The sequence below is a fragment of the Ovis canadensis genome, chromosome 3 (genome assembly GCF_042477335.2).
Source record: "Ovis canadensis isolate MfBH-ARS-UI-01 breed Bighorn chromosome 3, ARS-UI_OviCan_v2, whole genome shotgun sequence".
In the NCBI taxonomy this organism is placed as follows: Eukaryota; Metazoa; Chordata; class Mammalia; order Artiodactyla; family Bovidae; genus Ovis; species Ovis canadensis.
Genome location: NC_091247.1, coordinates 199,315,461 through 199,335,191, shown reverse-complemented (window position 1 = coordinate 199,335,191; position 19,731 = coordinate 199,315,461). Strand labels below are relative to the sequence as shown.

Below are 19,731 nucleotides of genomic sequence, written 5' to 3'. Positions count from 1 at the left end.
AGTCCATGGGGTCGCAAAGAATTGGACACAACTGAGTGGATGAACTGACTGACATCTCAATAGGTACACATAAATGCATTTGTAAGTAGCAACAGTCACCCATGGTAACAATTCTCAAAAAAATCTAGCAATAGAATTCAAATTTTTCATTCTGGTAAGTGGCATATACCAAACAAACAGACTAGAGCTAGCATCATATTAATCCTGAAGGATGACATGTTTTTATTTAAGGCCAGGAATAAGGCAAATACATCTATTCTCTGCATTTCTATTCAACACTATGCTTGTAGTTGAAGCCAACTCAATAAGGCAAGAATAAAATTAAAGGCATTCTTTTAATTGAATTCTTTAAAATTAAAAGTGTATTGAAAAAAATAAATACATGTGTCTTTATTTTCAGATGACACTAAACTGTTATCTTTATGGAAAAACAAAATGAACTTCATAAAAGTTAAAATTCCTTTATTTTCAAGAGACATCATTAATAAAATGAAAAAATAATTCAGACAAGGAAAAATATTTGCAAATCCGAGAAAGGATATGCATAAAAAATAATTTTTTTAAAATCTAAGAACTCAATAATTAGAGGAAACATTCCTCACTCCAAATGTACAATGCAAAAGATTTTAATAGACATTTCACCAAAGGAGATATATAAGAGACTAACAAACACTGAAAATATACTTACTTAGTCATTAGGGAAATGAAAACTCCATAGAGATATTATTATACATTCTCTAAGAGGGATATTTTTGTTTATTTCTTTTTATATCATTTTTTATTGTGGTAAAAACCATATCACATGAGCTATACCCTCTTCACAAAGTTTTAAGTATATGGTATAATATTGCTAACTATAGATGCAATGTTGTATGAAAGTTCTCTAGAACTTTTTAACTTCATACCCATTGAGAAGAGGGATACTTTTAAAAAGATTAACAATACTAATTGTCATGGAGTATGTGAAGAAACAATCACATAATTATGTTGGGTTTGTAAAATGGTATAGCTACTTTGCAAAATAGTTTTAGTAGTTTCTTAAAAGGAAAATATTACCATGTGAATCAGCAATCTGCACAGAAATGTTTATAGAGTCATTATTCAAAATAGCTAAGGGCCTGCTGCTGCTGCTGCTGCTGCTGCTGCTAAGTCGCTTCAGTCGTGTCCAACTCTGTGCGACCCCATAGATGGCAGCCCATGAGGTTCCCCCGTCCCTGGGATTCTCAAGGCAAGAACACTGGAGTGGGTTGCCATTTCCTTCTCCAATGCATGAAAGTGAAAAGTGAAAGTGAAGTTGCTCAGTCGTGTCTGACACTTAGCAATCCCATGGACTGCAGCCTACCAGGCTCCTCCATCCTAGACCAACCCAAATATACATTAATAAATTAATGAATTAATAATCAAAATGTGTTAAATACATGCAATGGAATGTTATTCAGCAATAAAAAGGAGCAAACTACTGATACATGCAATAACAGATGTCTCAAAAATATTTACTAAATGAAAGAAACCAGACATAAATAACTGAATATTGTATTATTTCATTTACATAAAATACAAATGCATTTATTTAAACTTTATTTACATAAACGTTACTATTTCATTTATATAAACATCATTTAAATAAAGTTTCCATAAAAGGCTGAACTATAGAGACTGAAAGCAGATTCATGGTTGTCTGGGGTTAAGACTGAGAGCCAAGGTTGACTCCCGGAAGTAGGAAATTTGGGGGATCTATAAAAATATTATAAAACTGGACTTTGTTAATGGTTTCACAACAATAAATTTTACTAAAATTCATTGAACTGTACATTTACAATGGGTAAATAGTGTGGTACATAAAGTAGCCCAAAATATAACTGTTAAAAATATATTAGCAACCCAATTCTGTTTTAACCTTTAAGATGAAGTGTAATATTCATCTCCCACAAAGACCTTAGGTGGCTTGTCTATTAAATAGCAATAGCAATAATAAGCCTGTCAAGCTATTAACAATTAGAGCAAAGAGGACTGGAGATGTCCTCATGTGCAACAACAATTTACTTGGCCTGACACTTCCTGCCCTACTAAACTACTAACAACAACCTTATTGATGTGAAAAGGTTAGTTAAATTGGGCCTGAAAAATATAAGAACTTACATAGTTTAGCACATTCTAGTGATATCTAGAACTGGAGACTTTGTTGTTAAATCCAAATGTAAAATCTGTGTCATGGTGCTGAAACACAAAGATAAAGAAAAATATTCTAAAAGAAGCTAGAAAGTATAAAACAAACTAAAATCATACATAATATGACAATAATGTTAGCAAAATCCTCATCAAACACAAAGTAAACTAGAAGACAATGGAATAACATATTTTAAACGTTAAAAACTAAAAAGCTATATTTCTATATCCAGTGAAACATATTTCAAAAATGAAGATGAACTACAGACATTTTCAGATAAACAAAAGCTGAGAGATTTTACTGCCAGCACTATTAGAAAAGCTAAAGGAATTTTCGTCAAGCTGTGAGAAATGATACCAGTTCTACAGGAAGAATAATAAACCATGAAATTAGTAAATGGGGGTAAATATGCAAAGTATATTTTAATATGCCAATTTCTTTGAAAGACAAAGTGAAACAACAATATTGCATCACAAGGTTTTGTAATTGTATTGCATAAAATACATGGTAAAAATATACATATTGTCTTCATGTCAGTCTGAGCAGCTAAAACAAAGTACTACATCTGGGTGGCTTATAAACAACAAAAATTTATTTCTCATATTTCTGTAAGCTAGAAGTCTCAGATCAGGGTGCCAGCATGATCAAGTTCTTGCGAGGCCTCTCTTTGAGGTTTCAAATTTCTGATTTCTAGTTGTGTCCTCAAATGATAGAGAACAGAGAAAGGAAGCAAATTCTTTGGTGGTTCTTCTATATACACTAATTTCATTTATGAGGACTCCACAGTCATGACCTCACTGAACCCTAATTCAAGCCCTAAATCAAAAGCCTTACATCCTAATACCATCACATTGTGGGATCGAATTTCAATGTTTGAATTTGGGGGGGACATAAACACGTATTTCAAAACACATGAAAATATGAATAAAAAGACAGGAGAGAGAGTAAAGTGACTTTGTTGTTGTTCAGTAGCTCAGTTGTGTCCAACTCTTTGCAACCCCATGGACTTCAGCATGACAGGCTTCCCTGTCCTTCACTATCTCCAAGAGCTTGCTCAAACTCAAGTCCATTGAGTTGCCAACGCCATCTGACCATCTCGTCCTCTGTCATCCCCTTCTCCTCCTTCCTTCAATCTTTCCCAGCATCAGGGTCTTTCCTAATGAGTCAGCTCTTCACATAAGGTGGCCAAAGTATTGGAGCTTCAGCTTTAGCATCAGTCCTTCCAGTGAATATTCAGGGTTGATTTCCTTTAGGTTTGACTGGTTTGCAGGTCAAAGGACTCCAGAAAATCAATGCTTTGGCTCTGTACCAACCTGGTGAGGCCGGGACAGTTTCTCCTCATGAGGCCTGCCAGGCAAGGCCTTGAATTACCTATGGTTGGGGCATAAACGATTAGACAATTGTTTGGCCTGGACTCAGATTCCTCAGTGTACGTAGTTTAGAAAAGAATTGCAAAGTATATAAGGATAAGTTTTATAGAACTAAAAATAAATGGGATACACTTGGAAACTTTAAAACTTCTTTTTTCTGTAACTGAAAGAGCAAATAGGTAAAGTGTGAGTAAGGATACACTTGACTGAGTAAACAGTTTTAGTATACTCCTGCCAACAACTGTGCTCATGCACATTGGGCTATCAAACCAGATTCAATAAACTGCAAAAAATTTAAATCATGCACAGCATATTTCCTGATCATGAGAGAATTAAATTAGAAAGAGATAGCAAAAACATACTAGTAAACCTTTCATATATTTGGAAATTGAAATGTACATGTCTAAAACCCATGAACTAAAGAAGAGTCACAAGGTAATTAGAAAATATTCTGAATTAAATGGTAATACAAGCATGTAGTTGTTGTTATTCAGTTGCCCAGTCATGTCCATCTCTTTGCAACTCCATCGACTACAGCATGCCAGGCTCCCCTGTCCATGGAATTTTCCATGTAAGAATACTGGAGTGGGTTGCAATGCCCTTCTCCAGGGAATCTTCCCAACCCAGAGGCTGAACCCATGTCTATGTCTAATGCATTGGCAGGCAGGTTCTTTACCACTAGTGCCACCTGGAAAGCCTGTGATAAAGAGTAATACTTGTTAATTCCATAGACATAAGCTCCTTTCTGCACTTATTTTGCTGTAAAATATTGTTGTTGCTCAGTCACTAAGTTGCGTCTGACTCTGCGACCCCATGAACTGCAGCATGCCAGGCTTCCCTGTCCTTCACTATCTCCCAGAATTTGCTCAAACTCATGTCCATTGATTCAGTGATGCCATCCAACCATCTTGTCCTCTGTCATCCCCTTCTCCTCCTGCCTTCAATCCTTCCCAGCAACCAGGTCTCTCCTAATGACCTGGCTCTTCACATCAGGTGCCCAAAGTATTGGAGCTTCAGCTTCAGCATCAATCCTTCCAATGAATATTCTGGGTTGATTTCCTTTAGGATTGACTGGTTTAATCTCTTTGCTGTCCAAGAGACTCTCAAGAGAGTCTTCTCCAGCACCACAGTTCAAAAGCATCAATTCTTTGGTGCTCAGCCTTCTTTATAGTCCAACTCTCACATACATACATGACTACTGGAAAAACCATAGCTTTAACTATATGGACCTTTGTCAAGAAAGGAAGGTCTCTGCTTTTTAATACATTGTCTAGCTTTGTCATAGCTATTCTTCCAAGGAGTAAGTGTCTTTTAATTTTGTGGCTGCAGTTACCGTAAAATATGTCCATGGTCAAAGGACGCTGTGTGTTATATATACCAATATGGTACATAAGTCGTTCTGTAGATGGTGATGTATGTAATATATGCATAAGCCATAGATAGATGGTGGTGATAGCAGGAGCACTGAGGACAGTAAAGACAAATCCAGAATGAATGTCTACTTCAATGAGAACAAACTGCTGCACCTCCATGATGGAAAGCACTGAAAGCACTCAACCTTTTAAGGCATTAACTGCCCCCACATCAGTCTTAACCTTTATAAGAGATCGAGACAAAACAGTATGTTGCACAGATATCATGACTCTCTTTTCTCAGTTCTTGATAGTCTTCTATATACTAAGTTCTTTTAGTGACAGGTATGGAGTTTACATACAATCAATTATCTGACTTTCACCACTGCTGGGTGCCCAAACATTAACAGCATAGGCCAATATAAAACCATTTCCAAACAGATCAGTAATTCACCTGGTGTGATGTTAATTACAGCAGACTCACCAAAGGAACACTCATGCTCCATTCTTACTGTGCCCTCTTCCTCCATACACAAAGGTCAGAATCCTCTTGTTCGAAGGATATCTTGAGACCAATAAACTCTTGATTGTTTTGTAACATAATTTTTTATTTCATTGTTTATGATGAAAAAGTTACCAAATATTGAGGCTTATTTTTTAATTCATGCCTGGAAACCATGACTCTTGTGGAGGACAGAAATTAACTTTCTATTCACATGAAAGAGTTAACAAAGTATTTGTTTTCCTATATTTTCAAAATCCTAGAAACTACTTAATAAGTCTCAGAATCACACATTAAGCATTAGGAGATATGGCCTCAATTTCTTTCTATGGTTTCCTGATCACTCACAATGAACTTCACAGATTTAATTTAATCATCCTATGTGTTTAGACCTTTATCATCAAGAATCTGGAGAAGGCAATGGCACCCCACTCCAGCACTCTTGCCTGGAAAATCCCATGGATGGAGGAGCCTGGTGGGCTGCAGTCCAAGGGGTCACTAAGAGTTGGACACGACTGAGTGACTTTACTTTCACTTTTCACTTTCATGCATTGGAGAAGGAAATGGCAACCCACTCCAGTGTTCTTGCCTGGAGAATCCCAGGGACGGGGGAGCCTCATGGGCTGCCATCTATGGAGTCACACAGAGTCGGATACGACTGAAGCGACTTAGTAGCAGCAGCAGCAGCAGCATCAAGAATCTAACCGTATATCCAAATAATAATTTTTCAAGCAAAAATACAGTCTGTGACATGTAATTACCCTTCACTTCGGTTTAGGAATTCTTGAGTAATTAATGCCTTTGGACTCTTAATATCTGCTTTTGAAGGCTTAAATCGAAATAATGTAGAACAGCAGGGTTCAGTAATACCTAGATTTTTTTACTTAATGATAGTTGGTGAAAACAAGCAAGATCTATTTTTCTCATGTGATCTGAGAATAGATTAGAGTAACCCACATTTATGCTGGAGCTCTGTCCTTTTCTCCCAAATGATTCAGCTAAACCGCATGAAGATTTAACATTAGGTAATAGATTGTCCTTTCCTAAAATAGCTACAGTCCAAAAAGCTGTTATGTGAGAATGAAGTCAGAGAATTAATAAGGAGAACTGCACAAAGCACCTGGTCATTTCTGAGGCGAAGTGCACGGTAATGGATGGACCAAGGTCATTTTTCCTGGTATCTTTCCCTCTTGAAAAAGTGGCAGAACGGGGGCACCAGAGCTCAAGGGAAAATGGGAATTTGAAGCAGTTACCTAAATAATTCAGGCAAGAAGGCATACTTAGGCTTGTCCAAGTCACTTAATTATTTTGAACCTTGTTGGAAATTTTTTAATGTATCACAAGGACACACATACTGATACTGAATTATTGCATTAAAGAAAAATGTTATCCCTGGAAAAACTAGGCTCATGTACACACACCATGTTAAATAAATACTCAGTTTTCTTTCTACTTTATGTTGCCCAGTAGATAGTAACTTTCACTGGCATAAGAAGTACGAATAATGCCCTTGTATCCTAGACACAGCATTTGTAATTCTGTATTTCTAAAGTAATTTTCTCACTAAATAGCATTGAGTTTGTAGCCAGAAGGAAAAAAAAAAACAACAAAAAAACAGTGTAGCTGATATGCATACAAAAATAAAGGAAGAAAAGAAAATAGAATTACCCAAATGCTTCTGGGAAATAAAAAGACTTCACAAGCTATACAAAAAAAACATTTTATTCACAGAGTACATTTCCAAAATTTCTCCAAGTAAGGGAGGTAGAGAAATTGAAACTTACTGAAACTTCTCAGTACCAGCCATAATTACAATGAACATAGCAAAGAAAAAGACATGTTTTAACAGCAAACCTCCTCCTATGACATTGCATTTAAATTCTGTGGAAAGAACAACTCAGCAGAACCAACAGAGATACTGTTGTTTTCAAGTCACACTATAAAAAGTACCAATTAAAGTTTTTTTCTTACCTGCTACATTTTCTATGAAACTGAAAAAAAAAAAAAAAAAAAGAAGAAATGAAGAGCACTGATTTTTCCCATACCTACTGCCAGTGGAGTTTGGCTTTATTAGGAAGAAGTAATTTCACATACAGTACAAAAGTGATTTCAATTTTATGGTCTAATCTAACATCTTTTCCAGAATTACTGCATCTATCAACTTGGAGACTTGCAGACTACACTGCATGAGAAAGTCTATTTGAATTTTTCTATTTTTTTCTGAGCTCTAGTCTCTGCAAATTTACTCTTGAAAAATAGCCTTCACATATGTGGAATAATATATAATGTTCAATCATCAAGTTAAAGAGAAATTTTCTTTTTCAAAGCTTTTCAGACCAACTGTGTTGTATGGTAACTGAAGTTCTAGTCATGTTCCAGACTTTTAAAAAATTTAGTTAATCTTTTTCTTTTTTCCTTTTTAATTTTCCTTTTAATTTTTGGGCTGTGCCGCTTGGCAGGAGGCATCTCAATTCCCGGACTAGGGATGGAACCCATGCCCTCTGCTGTGGAAGTGCAGATTCTTAACCACTGGACCACAAGGGAAGCCCCAAGGCTAGCTCTTCAGCGGAGCTCTGTTCAGTGGAGCTTCAGTGTTGTCTGTTCTCACCCTTTTTAGTGTCTCTGATGTAACCCAGTGGTCATCAATCATCGCAAATTGTGAATCCTATACACATTATTATGAGGGCTTCCCTGGTGGCTAAGTGGTAACGAATCCTCCTGCCAATGCAGAAGACAGGCATTCCATCCCTGGGTCAGGAAGATCCCCTGCAGAAGGAAATAGCTACCCACTCCAGTATATTTGCCTGGAAAATCCCACAGATAGAGGAGGCTGGCAAGCTACTTTCCATGGGGTCACAAAGAGTCTGACATGACTTAGCGACTAAACAACAATACACATTATGAAAGAGATGTCTCTAGAAACCTTTCAGCAAGAAAGCCCAATGGATTGGTGCTAAAGAATAAATGGGAAACGGGAAAAATATTGTTTTCTTGCTTCCACGAATGCTAGAATTTGCTGAAAAAACAAGCATTTTCAGTCCGTGTCCTTCTGCGGCTATCACCTAAGGCATTCCCTATGAGCAGGTTCTACTACTTCAACAAAGGATATTTACATACTGTTATCAGACGTCTCCAAGGCCTAGATACTATTGTGCATTTATATAAAATAGTCACATTCACTACCCTTGTAAGAGTTCTTGCTGATGATAAAGATACAACTTGGAACAGACATGGTTACACTTCTAGAGTGACAGGGGTACATGAAGGAAATACATAAGGAAGTGGGAGCCAAGCCAGAAAAAGTTAAGGCACCCTCTGCCACCCCCAGCCAGGTCAGCCATCTTTCTCTTTCAAAGGGCCTAACTAATGTAAGGGGTGTGTGTATGTGTGTGTTTGCACTAGCACATAGGAGAGGAAACACTTCTAGTCTGCCTAAGTAATAATGAATATAAAAGCCTTTTACTGAGGTATAATTGTGGGAGCAGTAACTAAAGCTAACTTTATGCATAGCACATGGTGATCATGTTTCAAAGGGTCAAGTTCAAGGTGACATTTGCTGCTATATTGCTGTTTCATCATGACAAAAGATCAAAATCACCTTATTTTGCGAGTATGCATCAAGGTAGAGATGGACAAGGGGTGTGAGAATGGGAGTGTTTGCATATTCAGGCTCAAACACCAAGGAAAACCCAACGTGGAGAGGACAGGAAGTGGGGATGAGTTTAGACCCTGAGGGTCCAAGTAGGTAAAGAGGTACCACTTCTGCTTTTTTCCCCAAGCGCTGCACAGTCTCAGGCTGCTTCCTCTAGCATGTTTCCATCATTAGAAATAACAGTTGCATGACAATGTATTTCCTTTAAAATGTTTTGAAAAGGTTCTTGGGGCTGACAACAAGGACAACCACCTCCATGCTTCCTCTTCACTGCACACTGAGATCCCTCCCACTGACATACACACACTGTGTATAAAATAGATAACTAATGAGAACCTACTGTATAGCTTAGGCAACTCTATCTACCCAATCCTCCACAGAGAACTAAATGGGACAGAAATGCAAAATGGGGGGATATATGTACATGTATAGTTGATTCACTTTGCTGTACAGTAGAAACACAACATTGTAAGCAGATGTACTTTGATTAAAAAAATAAAGATTCTTTCTAGTGGTCCCTCTCAATTAAAGCCCTGATTTTTGTTCTATTATTTTCATTAAACTTCTTTTTTTTTTTAATGACAATTCTTCATTTCTCTTATGGTAAAGAGAAAAACAGACATATCTATCTCCTCATTTTCTCTGCCCTGGATAAAATCACATCTCTTAGATGTTTATTCGTATCATGTGAAACATGAGCTTTTAAAATGACAAGTAACTGGAGAAAATCTAATTATATAGAAGCAGAAAGAGACATGATCAATATATTTAGACAGTATTCTATAAAACTTCTAGGTAGTTGCACATTATTGATTATATCCCATAGCTTCAACAAGAAAGCAAATCAGAAAGAATTTTAGCACAATGTAGAGATCAATATGAATACAGGAGGTAGGTAAATGAGCGACCATAGCCAAAATATAATTCCTCTTTTGTGCTTTAGAATTTATAGTTATGGGCTTTGGCTATCGTACAAGTGACCTCACGTATTATAAGTTAATTTATAATGTTATTTACTCCTTAACTATTAGAGCAGAAGAAATCAGAAATGCTGGCACCAGAAAATCAGAAGGAAATGGAAGTGCATATTTTTTTCTTATTGCAATGACAAGCAGAATTTTTGTGTTATGTTTGAATGAGTTTTCCACTCATGTATTTATTTCAGGTAAAAAATTTAGATCAGCCTACGCTGGGAGTAAAGTCAGTAGTATCCATTTTCTTATGATAGGAAAAAAAATGGCCAATACAATTGGAGATTCACATAAATTTCCTTTCACTTACAAAATAGAAATTTTACAGTGTTCAACCTAAATACAGTGGCTTCTTAGGAATTTATAAACAGGCAGTCTAGGCCTTTGCCTGCATCTCCAGAGCTTTCTCTGGGCTACTGGAGAACTAGTAGAATATTTGATATTTTCCCAGCTTCGAGAACTTAGAAAAAATGTATCAAAGTGGGGGGAAAAAAGTTTCATTTTTAATAAATGCTGGCAGGGCCATAATTAGGTCAAGATGATCAGAATTCTATCATGGGACACCCAAATTTAAAGAGCACAAGTATTAAAAAAAAAAATGTTTAAGGCAGTGTAAAATTTTAAGCTTCCCAGCAAATTTGCACACCAACTCTCTAGTCACAAAACTGCTAGCTTGACCTCAGAGCTAGGAGATCTTCTGTGGTAGTAGACAGAGAGTGCTGGAAGGCCAAGGCCAAGAGCAGGCACTTCTCTGACGCTTTGTACGTGGAAAGCTTGGGGACTGGGTTTTTCTTCCTTTCCATTTGCCTCTTCTTCACCCCGGCATGCTGCTCACTGAAGTTGCCTAAACTGCTAGTCATATTCAGTTGTAGTTACTGTTCATATGGGGCTTCCCTGGTGGCTCAAAGGGTAAAGAATCTGCCTGCCATGCAGGAGACTTGGGCTCAATCCTTGGGTTGGGAAGATCCCCTGGAGAAGGGCATGGCAACCCACTCCAGTATTCTTGCCTGGAGAATCCCATGGACAGAGGAGCATGGCAGCCTATAGTCCATGGGGATGCAAAGAATCAGACACAGCTGAGTGACTAACACACACACACTGTTCATTTTGTAAGAGGCTTGACCAACGTTCCAGGTGCCTCAGTAATGTCTGCCCATGCCCATCCCTGGTGTGTGCCCACCAAAATCAGATCATCTCAGAGGAGACCTCTACACTGGGAAAAAGAAGAAATAAAAAGCACAGTATTGTTCTCAAGCCTTATTCCTCCACATGCCCTTCCTAAAGCTCCCATAAAAGTCCTCTTAGAGTTTGATCTTTGAAACTCTACTGACAGAGAGCATATATTACCTGATTTTGGTGGGAAAGTTTTTATACAACCCAATAAGCATTTCCTGAAGTTTTCAGTGGACTGTAACTTTTTTTCCTCTTTAGGTCCCTCCTAGCAAGGGTTTATCAGTTAAAATTTTCATACAATCAGTATTTTTAAACAGAAATGAAAACCCTAGGTGACTGATTTTCCAAACTGAGAAACAGGAGGTGGTATATAATAAAGTGACAAACCTACCTGAGTTGCTGACAATGTTATGGGTTATTATTTCTATTTGAAATTATCACTAACACTACTGTAAAGCTTTGGACTAATCTCAGAATACTTTTGGCAAATTCAGAATCCAAGGATTTCCCCAGTTATTTTCCATATAGATTTTTAAGCCAGGTTGCCCATTGCTTCAGGTACAAATTATATTTAACCTAAACAAGGTTTTTAGTCCAGTAAAGGGCATAAAATATCACAAAGCCAAACACAGAGTACTGTTTGAACATCTGTCATTCTGGATCTCTGTATCATTTTGAATCATTTGCCCTTGTTAAAATAGGTAAAAGTGAACTATACAGAAACAAAATCCAGGAAGCACTCCTTAACTTCTTATATTACTTTCAATTTAGATGCACAATGTTGTATAAACTGTTGGTCAAATACTCTATAGAAAGCATGTGTCCAGTGTCTTCTTCCATAAAAAATCTTTCATATAAAAATCACTTTTAAGAAAGACTTAATCCTTCAGGCATCTTAATTTGACCTAAGTCTAATTAAAATCAAACAGAAGTCTTTCTTACTCATGATCCATAATATCAGTGCAGTTCTCCAATCAGAGCTAATAAAAATAAAAATTCATATCAGGTACTCATTTTCATTCTCTTCATCCCCTCATTTATCCCCATGGAGCAACCTAATTTTTGCCACTGAAATATAACTTAAAAATTAGACTAATATGTTAGAGGATGATGCTTTCTCCTTGCAGGTGCATCAAAAGTGATGAAATACTTTCTTATGAAATGTGTCTACTGCAACCTAAATCTCTTCTGAGCTGAATCTTAAGGGTCAGTAACATTAAAATGTAATCAACCAAATTTGGCAAATAATGAGGTCCAATTCTGAAGGTCTCAATTTCAAAAAAATAAAATAATGGGAGCTTAGAATTTAACTTAAGAGTAATACAGTATGCCAGAGTACTGTGCAAGATAATGCTAGAAAGATCCTCACTTAGGAACACATATATTCCAGTAAGGATGGATATACTAACTTTATGCTATAAGCACATGTGCACACACACAAGCATACACACTCACAACTCCTACATTGAGATATATCTATCTAACCACAGAAAAGGAAATATATATGGCATACTTGTGAATTATCACTATAAAATAACGCCAAACTGTAATATACTCTGAGAAAGCATTCTCATTAAATTGTAGTCATACTTTGAATGACATGAGCACGGAAGTGAAGACAATACTGAATAATCAAAATATCATTGTGGTCTAATCTGGGGTTTCCCAACCTTGGCACTACTGGGATTTTCATGTGGGTAATTCTTTGTTAGGGGGCTGCTCTGTGCATTATAGATCTTTCGTAGGACCCTTGGCCTCTATCCACTAGATGCTGGCAGCACCCTCCAAACCACGACCATCAAAAATGTCTCTTGAGAATTCCCTGGTGATTCAGTGGTCAGGACTCTGAGCTTTCACTGCCGAGGGCCTGGGTTCCATCTCTGGTGGGGGAACTAAGATCCCACAAAAAAGTCTGCAGACACTGGCAAATGTCACCAGACAGTGGGGGAGAATCACCCCAGTTAAGAAGCCATGATCTAATTATACTCTATCCATTTGCTTGCCTTTCAGAAGCCCCAAATATACAACTAACCACTGTACAAATCTCTTGCACAAACCTAGCCCAGGAATTACAAAATGCAAAATTTCCAGAAGACACCTTCAATGGAGCCAAGACACATGAGTTCGATGGAGTTTATTAATTATTGATTATAACAATGTCAACAATTAAAGCACTAATTTGAGTATTATCTATTTTCTTAACTTTTATGTGTGTTTTTTGTTAGGCCTTTTATATTTTGATGAAATGTAGAGGTAAAAATGTATTCCTTTTCAGGTAGTTATTATGTAATAACAGCTCAAAAGAGGAAATATATTCAGGATTGCACATACAGTGCATATTTAGTACAACTCACTCATAGCACATTCTCATTACATTTTTGCTGCCAAATAGGATCAAAAGAGCAAATCGGATCTGCACAGAATCAATACTCTTAAATTCTTAACTTTCTAAGTATCAATAGAATCTGTTTTGTCACCAGTTATATTTTAACTGTTGATCTCTATAGTAACCTTAATATTCAATCTTATTTAGAAATTGCCTAGACAGGAAGATCCCCTGGAGTAGGAAATGGCAACCCACTTCAGTATTTTTTTCTGGAAAAGTCCATGGACAGAGAAGCTGGTGGGCCTACAGTCCATGGGGTTGCAAAAAGTCAGACACGACTGAGCGACTGAGCACCACCACATCCCAATGAGGCAGAATTTTTCCAAGGGCTTTGTTATCTTGGGATTATTTAAATGAACCCACCCCAAAACTGCCACCTGCTTTAGTCTGTATTGTATACTAAGTCTTTTCCATGGAAAATGAAGCAGAACTTTTGGGTACAGTTTACCTACATTTTGGTGACACTTAAAAGAATCAAGTTAGTGATATGTACTGTCTCCTTTTAGATGAAGACATCCCCAAACACAAAGACCATGTGAGGTTTCTTTTACCTTTCTCTGTATGTAAACGCATCTGGCTGCCCGTAAACTGTCAACAGAGTTTGTGTGCAGTGTGTCAAAGCTGAGGTAACAAGCCTTCTAAGCTGTCCTATCTCTTACTAAGGGAATCAACAACTACTAACTCACATCCCTTTACTGGTGTGAACCATGTTTTGATGACCATATGTAACTCAGGATTTACTCATGACATGTTGGTGGGGGGGAGTCACATACACTAAAACAGTTCTGTTCATTTGGAATGATTCGGGGGTAAGGCTCACATCTCATGCTGGTATGAGCATTAGAGCAGCAACCAGTAAGCTGGTTTGTCTCATAGCAAGGTATGGTAGGTAGTACATAATGCATTGATAGCTCTCCAACGGGTTACAGATTTCTGCTGTCCCAGGCCATATGGGTTCCGCTTTCATAGCTGCACAGGCGTGAGCTTTGTCTGAGTGTGTGTATGAGTGTACAGGAGTCTATGCATGCTTTTACGTGTGCATGCATACGCTTCATCTTGGAGAGGACCTATTCACCATGGCAGAAAGAAAAGGAAGTGTCTTTCGGTCTGTCTTCCAGAGACTAAGCTTGATGTCATTGTGCTTTACTTCATCTCTGAACATTAAATTATAAGATAATTATGCCATTTTGCAAATAAATAATGCACTTGCATTTGTAGTTTTTTGCACTAAAATAATAAGCAAGAGATGTGGGTTTCAGTCCCTGGGTCAGGAAGATCCTGTGAAATAGGAAATGACAACCCACTCCAAATCCCATGGACAGAGAAGTCTGGCAGGCTATGGTCCATGGGGTCACAGAGAGTAGGACACAACTGAGCAACTGAGCACACACAATAATAATGCAAATAGGCTTGCATAAAGCAGACCTAAAATTGAGTTTATGCCCTACATTCTGAGGAGGGAAAGTGATTCGTCCTCCTGACAATGAACCAACACAATCTAAATTCAACAATGTTTCACATTGTCTAAGTGGACTTGACAAAAGGGAAAGGAGTAATTCTTATTTAACAATTTTTTAAATGGAAGGGAGGGGAACTCTAGTTAACAAAGACTTGGTTCAACAAATTACAATATCAGCTGTAGTGTCTTGTATCCATATTACTCAGTAAGGGATTTTTAAAAAATGTACCCCATCACCTACTCACTGCCCTTAAATAGGGCAAAATTAAGTAAGAATTTTTTAAAAACCTAGAGTTCTAATGTTAGTCTGATTAAGATAGCTTTTTTTTTTAAACTAAGTCAGTTCAGGTTGATAACCACTAACACTTCTACTCTGGCATTTCACTTAATCTACCTTAATTCCTCAGCTTCAATAACTAGTTTTGTCTAGTTTGTGAACTGCACCTTCTCATGTAAATGTGCTTTACCAGCATCACTTCATCAGCATGTTACTAGTTGCAAATCCACCATGTGCCAAATATTTCATGGGATGGTTCACTTCTTTTTTTTGTCTTCCAAGCCAACAGTGAAAGTAGAGTTTCCCTTGGGTTTCTGTTGTCATTTTTTTCCAAGTTGTCCGTGCAAATCCATGAAATGACCTGATCATTTCCTTTTGAAGTTATGTAGAAAACCTAACAAAAATACCCTGGCTCAGTCCTTTCTTTTTCCACAGTCCCTAGGAAGTGGGCTGCAGTGAAGTGTCCTCACATGGGTCTAATTGCATTCTCAGTGCACCAATTTTATGAAGATACCAGAGTTGAAGAAATTCCTCTGGCATGGCATGAAAGCCAGAAAAGGGCAGGACATTATCATAGTAGTGGTGGCTGATGGGCTGTTCATGCATATTCACAGAGAAGGGCCAGAAGCCATAGATGGCCACCTCTTCACAGAGGCCCAGGGCTGCGCTCACCAGAAAGAGTCCTGTGGACAGGCGCTTGGCGTGAATTCCCCTACTTTTCCAGAACTTCCCAATGCTACGCAGAAAGTTGGGGTTGGCAAAGAGCACTGTTTGATTGGCACCAACATCTGACAGTGTGTAATAAACCCGGAGGGATGGCTCTGTTCCCGTCTTCATAGAAAAGGCAGGCATGTAGATGTAACTGTGGTTATAGACCTTCATGTGGTCCACAAACGTCTTTCTGGACCACAGCAGATTCTGAAACCTATCAAAGAGAAGAGGCTCAATTAAACCCAGGGAAAAGTAACTCATCAATACCCACTCTACAGTTCTTCTGATGCCCTGATAGGCATGTCATCTCTGCAAAAAACATAAAAAGCACTTCTCTTGATTTAAAACCCACCTTGAACTTACCAATTATCTCTCATCAAGTAGCCTGGCTTTCCCCCACCCCAACATCTTACACTCAGGTTAAGATTTCTTAATGAGATTCTGTTTGAACTGAAATCCATTGCACAGGCTGTTCTCTTTTAGAATTTACTTGCCTGGAATATAAAAATGATTTAATACTCATGAATTCACAAAGGTCGTTGGTTGTTGAATAGACTTGATAAAAGCTACCTGTGGGGCAGACATAAACACAGGACTTTTTTCTTCATATGCAAATCAAAAGAACCATTTCAGAGATATTCTTCCCACTGAAATGCTCTGATTCTACAGGTAATGAAGCTTTACCAATGAATGCTACGATTATAATAATATATGGAAAAAGAAAGACTTGTTTTGATTAAACAAGGTTGCTGAGAGCTGCTCATATTGCTAGCTCCAGAGAACTCTACTTTTCTATGTTCTTTCAATTTGGATTACATAGGAGGATTTCTGACTGAAATGTATTCAGTTAAGACTTATGGTGGACATCCTGTGTGTCAGGCATTGGGGAAGTAAAATGTTTGATCTCAAGAAACTCAAGTCCAGTTGTAGAAACAAAAATATAACTGAAAACATTAATATAATATAATAACATTACATTAACATTATATATTAAGCACTTAATATAATAACATTAATGTTCTAAGTACAACAGTTGACAGTTGTATAAATTACTATGGAATACAGATGAAAAAATAATTCTGTCTTGGGAGAGTGGGTTCCAAAAAGAGCTACATTGAGGGGATGGCACTTAAATACATTTCCTTAGGGGAACAAAAGAAGAATAACCATGAAACTATAAAAGACACCGATTGCAAGGGTGCACAGGGTCCTGAAGCAATGATAAAGATCCTGCGATAAAGATTCTGTGTCTCTGGAATGAGTGAGGCAGGGATGACTGGCGGAGGCAGTGGTGGAAGATGAGGTGTGTTGCAGAAACCCTTGTGTGTCTCTCATTTGTTTGGACTGCACTCTGATGATGGGGAACCTTCACAGAAGTGAGTACGCACAGCACTTTAGTACTTGGATTACAAATATTCCATCATTTGTTTAGCTCTCAGCCTTTGTCAAGAAAAGTGACTCTGGTGATCTGGGGAGGAAAGAAGATGATGGCCTAGAGACCAGTTAAGAGACTGCTGATGTAGTTCAAATGAAAAAAGACAGTGAGTGAGAGGAGGGCCTTGCAACTTCTTCTTCTTCCACATGGAAGTCATTTGCCTGAGGTTACATGCAGGTAAAGAAGCAGCGTCTGATGGGGTGGAGAGGGAGGTGGGAGGGGGTCCAGGATTGGGGGACACATGTACACCCATGGCTGATTCATGTCAGTTTAGTTGCTCAGTCGTGTATGACTCTTTGTGACCCCATGAATCACAGCACGCTAGGCTCCCCTGTCCATCACCAACTCCTGGAGTTCACTCAACTCATGTCCATTGAGTCAGTGTTGCCATTCAGCCATCTCATCCTCTGTCGTCCCCTTCTCCTCCTGCCCCCAATCCCTCCCAGCATCAGGGTCTTTTCCAATGAGTCCAACTCTTCACATGAGGTGGCCAAAGTATTGGAGTTTCAGCTTCAGCATCAGTCCTTCCAATGAATACCCAGGACTGACCTCCTTTAGGATGGACTGGTTGGATCTCCTTGCAGTCCAAGGGACTCTCAAGAGTCTTCTCCAACACCACAGTTCAAAAGCATCAATTCTTCGGTGCTCAGCTTTCTTCACAGGCCAGCTCTCACATCTATACGTGACCACTGGAAAAACCATAGCCTTGAGTCTATGGACCTTTGTTGGCAAAGTAATGTCTCTGCTTTTCAATATGCTATCTAGGTTGGTCATAACATTCCATCCAAGGAGTAAGTGTCTTTTAATTTCATGGCTGCAATCACCATCTGCAGTGATTTTAGAGCCCCCCAAAATAAAGTTAGCCACTGTTTCCACTGTTTCCCCATCTATTTGCCATGAAGTGATGGGACTGGATGCCATGACCTTCGTTTTCTGAATGTTGAGCTTTAAGCCAACTTTTTCACTCTCCTCTTTGACTTTCATCAAGAGGCTCTTTAGTTCCTCTTCACTTTCTGCCATAAGGGTGGTGTCATCTGCATATCTGAGGTTATTGATATTTCTCCCGGCAATCTGGATTCCAGCTTGTGCTTCACCCAGAACAGCGTTTCTCATGATGTTCTCTGCATATAAATTAAATAAGCACGGTGACAATATACAGCCTTGACATACTCCTTTACCTATTTGGAACCAGTCTCTTGTTCCATGTCCAGTTCTAACTGTTGCTTCCTGACCTGCATACAGGCTTCTCAAGAGGCAGGTCAGGTGGTCTGGTATTCCCATCTCTTGAAGAATTTTCCACAGTTTATTGTGATCCACACAGTCAAAGGATTTGGCATAGTCAATAAAGCAGAAATAGATGTTTTTCTGGAACTCTCTTGCTTTTTCCATGATCCAGCGGATGGTGGCAATTTGATCTCTGGTTCCTCTGCCTTTTCTAAAGCCAGCTTGAACATCTCTGGAAGTTCACAGTTCATGTATTGCTGAAGCCTGGCTTGGAGAATTTTGAGCATTGCTTTACTAGTGTGTGAGATGAGTGCAATTGTGCGATAGTTTGAGCATTCTTTGGCATTGCCTTTCTTTGGGATTGGAATGAAAACGGACCTTTTCCAGTCCTGTGGCCACTGCGGAGTTTTCCAAATTTGCTGGCATACTGAGTGAAGCACTTTCACAGCAACATCTTCCAGGATTTGAAAGAGCTCAACTGGAATTCCATCACCTCCACTAGCTTTGTTCGTAGTGATGCTTTCTAAGGCCCACTTGACTTCACATTCCAGGATGTCTGGCTCTAGGAGAGTGATCACACCATCATGATTATCTTGGTCGTGAAGATCTTTTTTGTACAGTTCTTCTGTGTATTCTTGCCACCTCTTCTTAATATCTTCTGCTTCTGTTAGGTCCATACCATTTCTGTCCTTTATCAGTCCCACCTTGCATGAAATGTTCCCTTGGTATCCTTAATTTTCTTGATGAGATCTCTAGTCTTCTTCATTCTGTTGCTTTCCTCTATTTCTTTGCACTGATCACTGTGGAAGGCTTTCTTATCTCTCCTTGCTATTCTTTGGAACTCTGCATTCAGATGCTTATATCTTTCCCTTTCTTCTCTGCTTTCGCTTCTCTTCTTTTCACAGCTATTTGTAAGGCCTCCTCAGACTTAAATTGAAGAAAGTGGGGAAAAGCATTAGCCCATTCAGGTATGACCTAAATCAAATCCCTTATGATTTTACAGTGGAAGTGAGAAATAGATTTAAGGGACTAGATCTGATAGAGTGCCTGAT

The 19,731-nt window shown here is 38.3% G+C and overlaps 1 protein-coding gene across 2 annotated transcripts in view; it reads right to left on the bottom strand.

Annotated features, from left to right (window-relative positions):
• Positions 1-1,521: 1,521 nt before the first annotated feature.
• Positions 1,522-19,731, bottom strand: part of ST8SIA1 (ST8 alpha-N-acetyl-neuraminide alpha-2,8-sialyltransferase 1) — a 187,353-nt gene continuing 169,143 nt past the window's right edge. The window contains exons 5-6 of one of the 2 annotated variants that reach the window (XM_069585585.1): positions 15,982-16,234; positions 1,522-2,217 (exon numbers count right to left, since the gene is read on the bottom strand). In XM_069585585.1, the coding sequence (XP_069441686.1) occupies positions 2,155-2,217; positions 15,982-16,234 (316 nt within the window). In that variant the 3' untranslated portion in view covers positions 1,522-2,154. Of the gene's footprint in view, positions 2,218-13,306; positions 16,235-19,731 lie in introns of those variants that run through there. The other variant, XM_069585584.1, reaches the window with a different exon arrangement.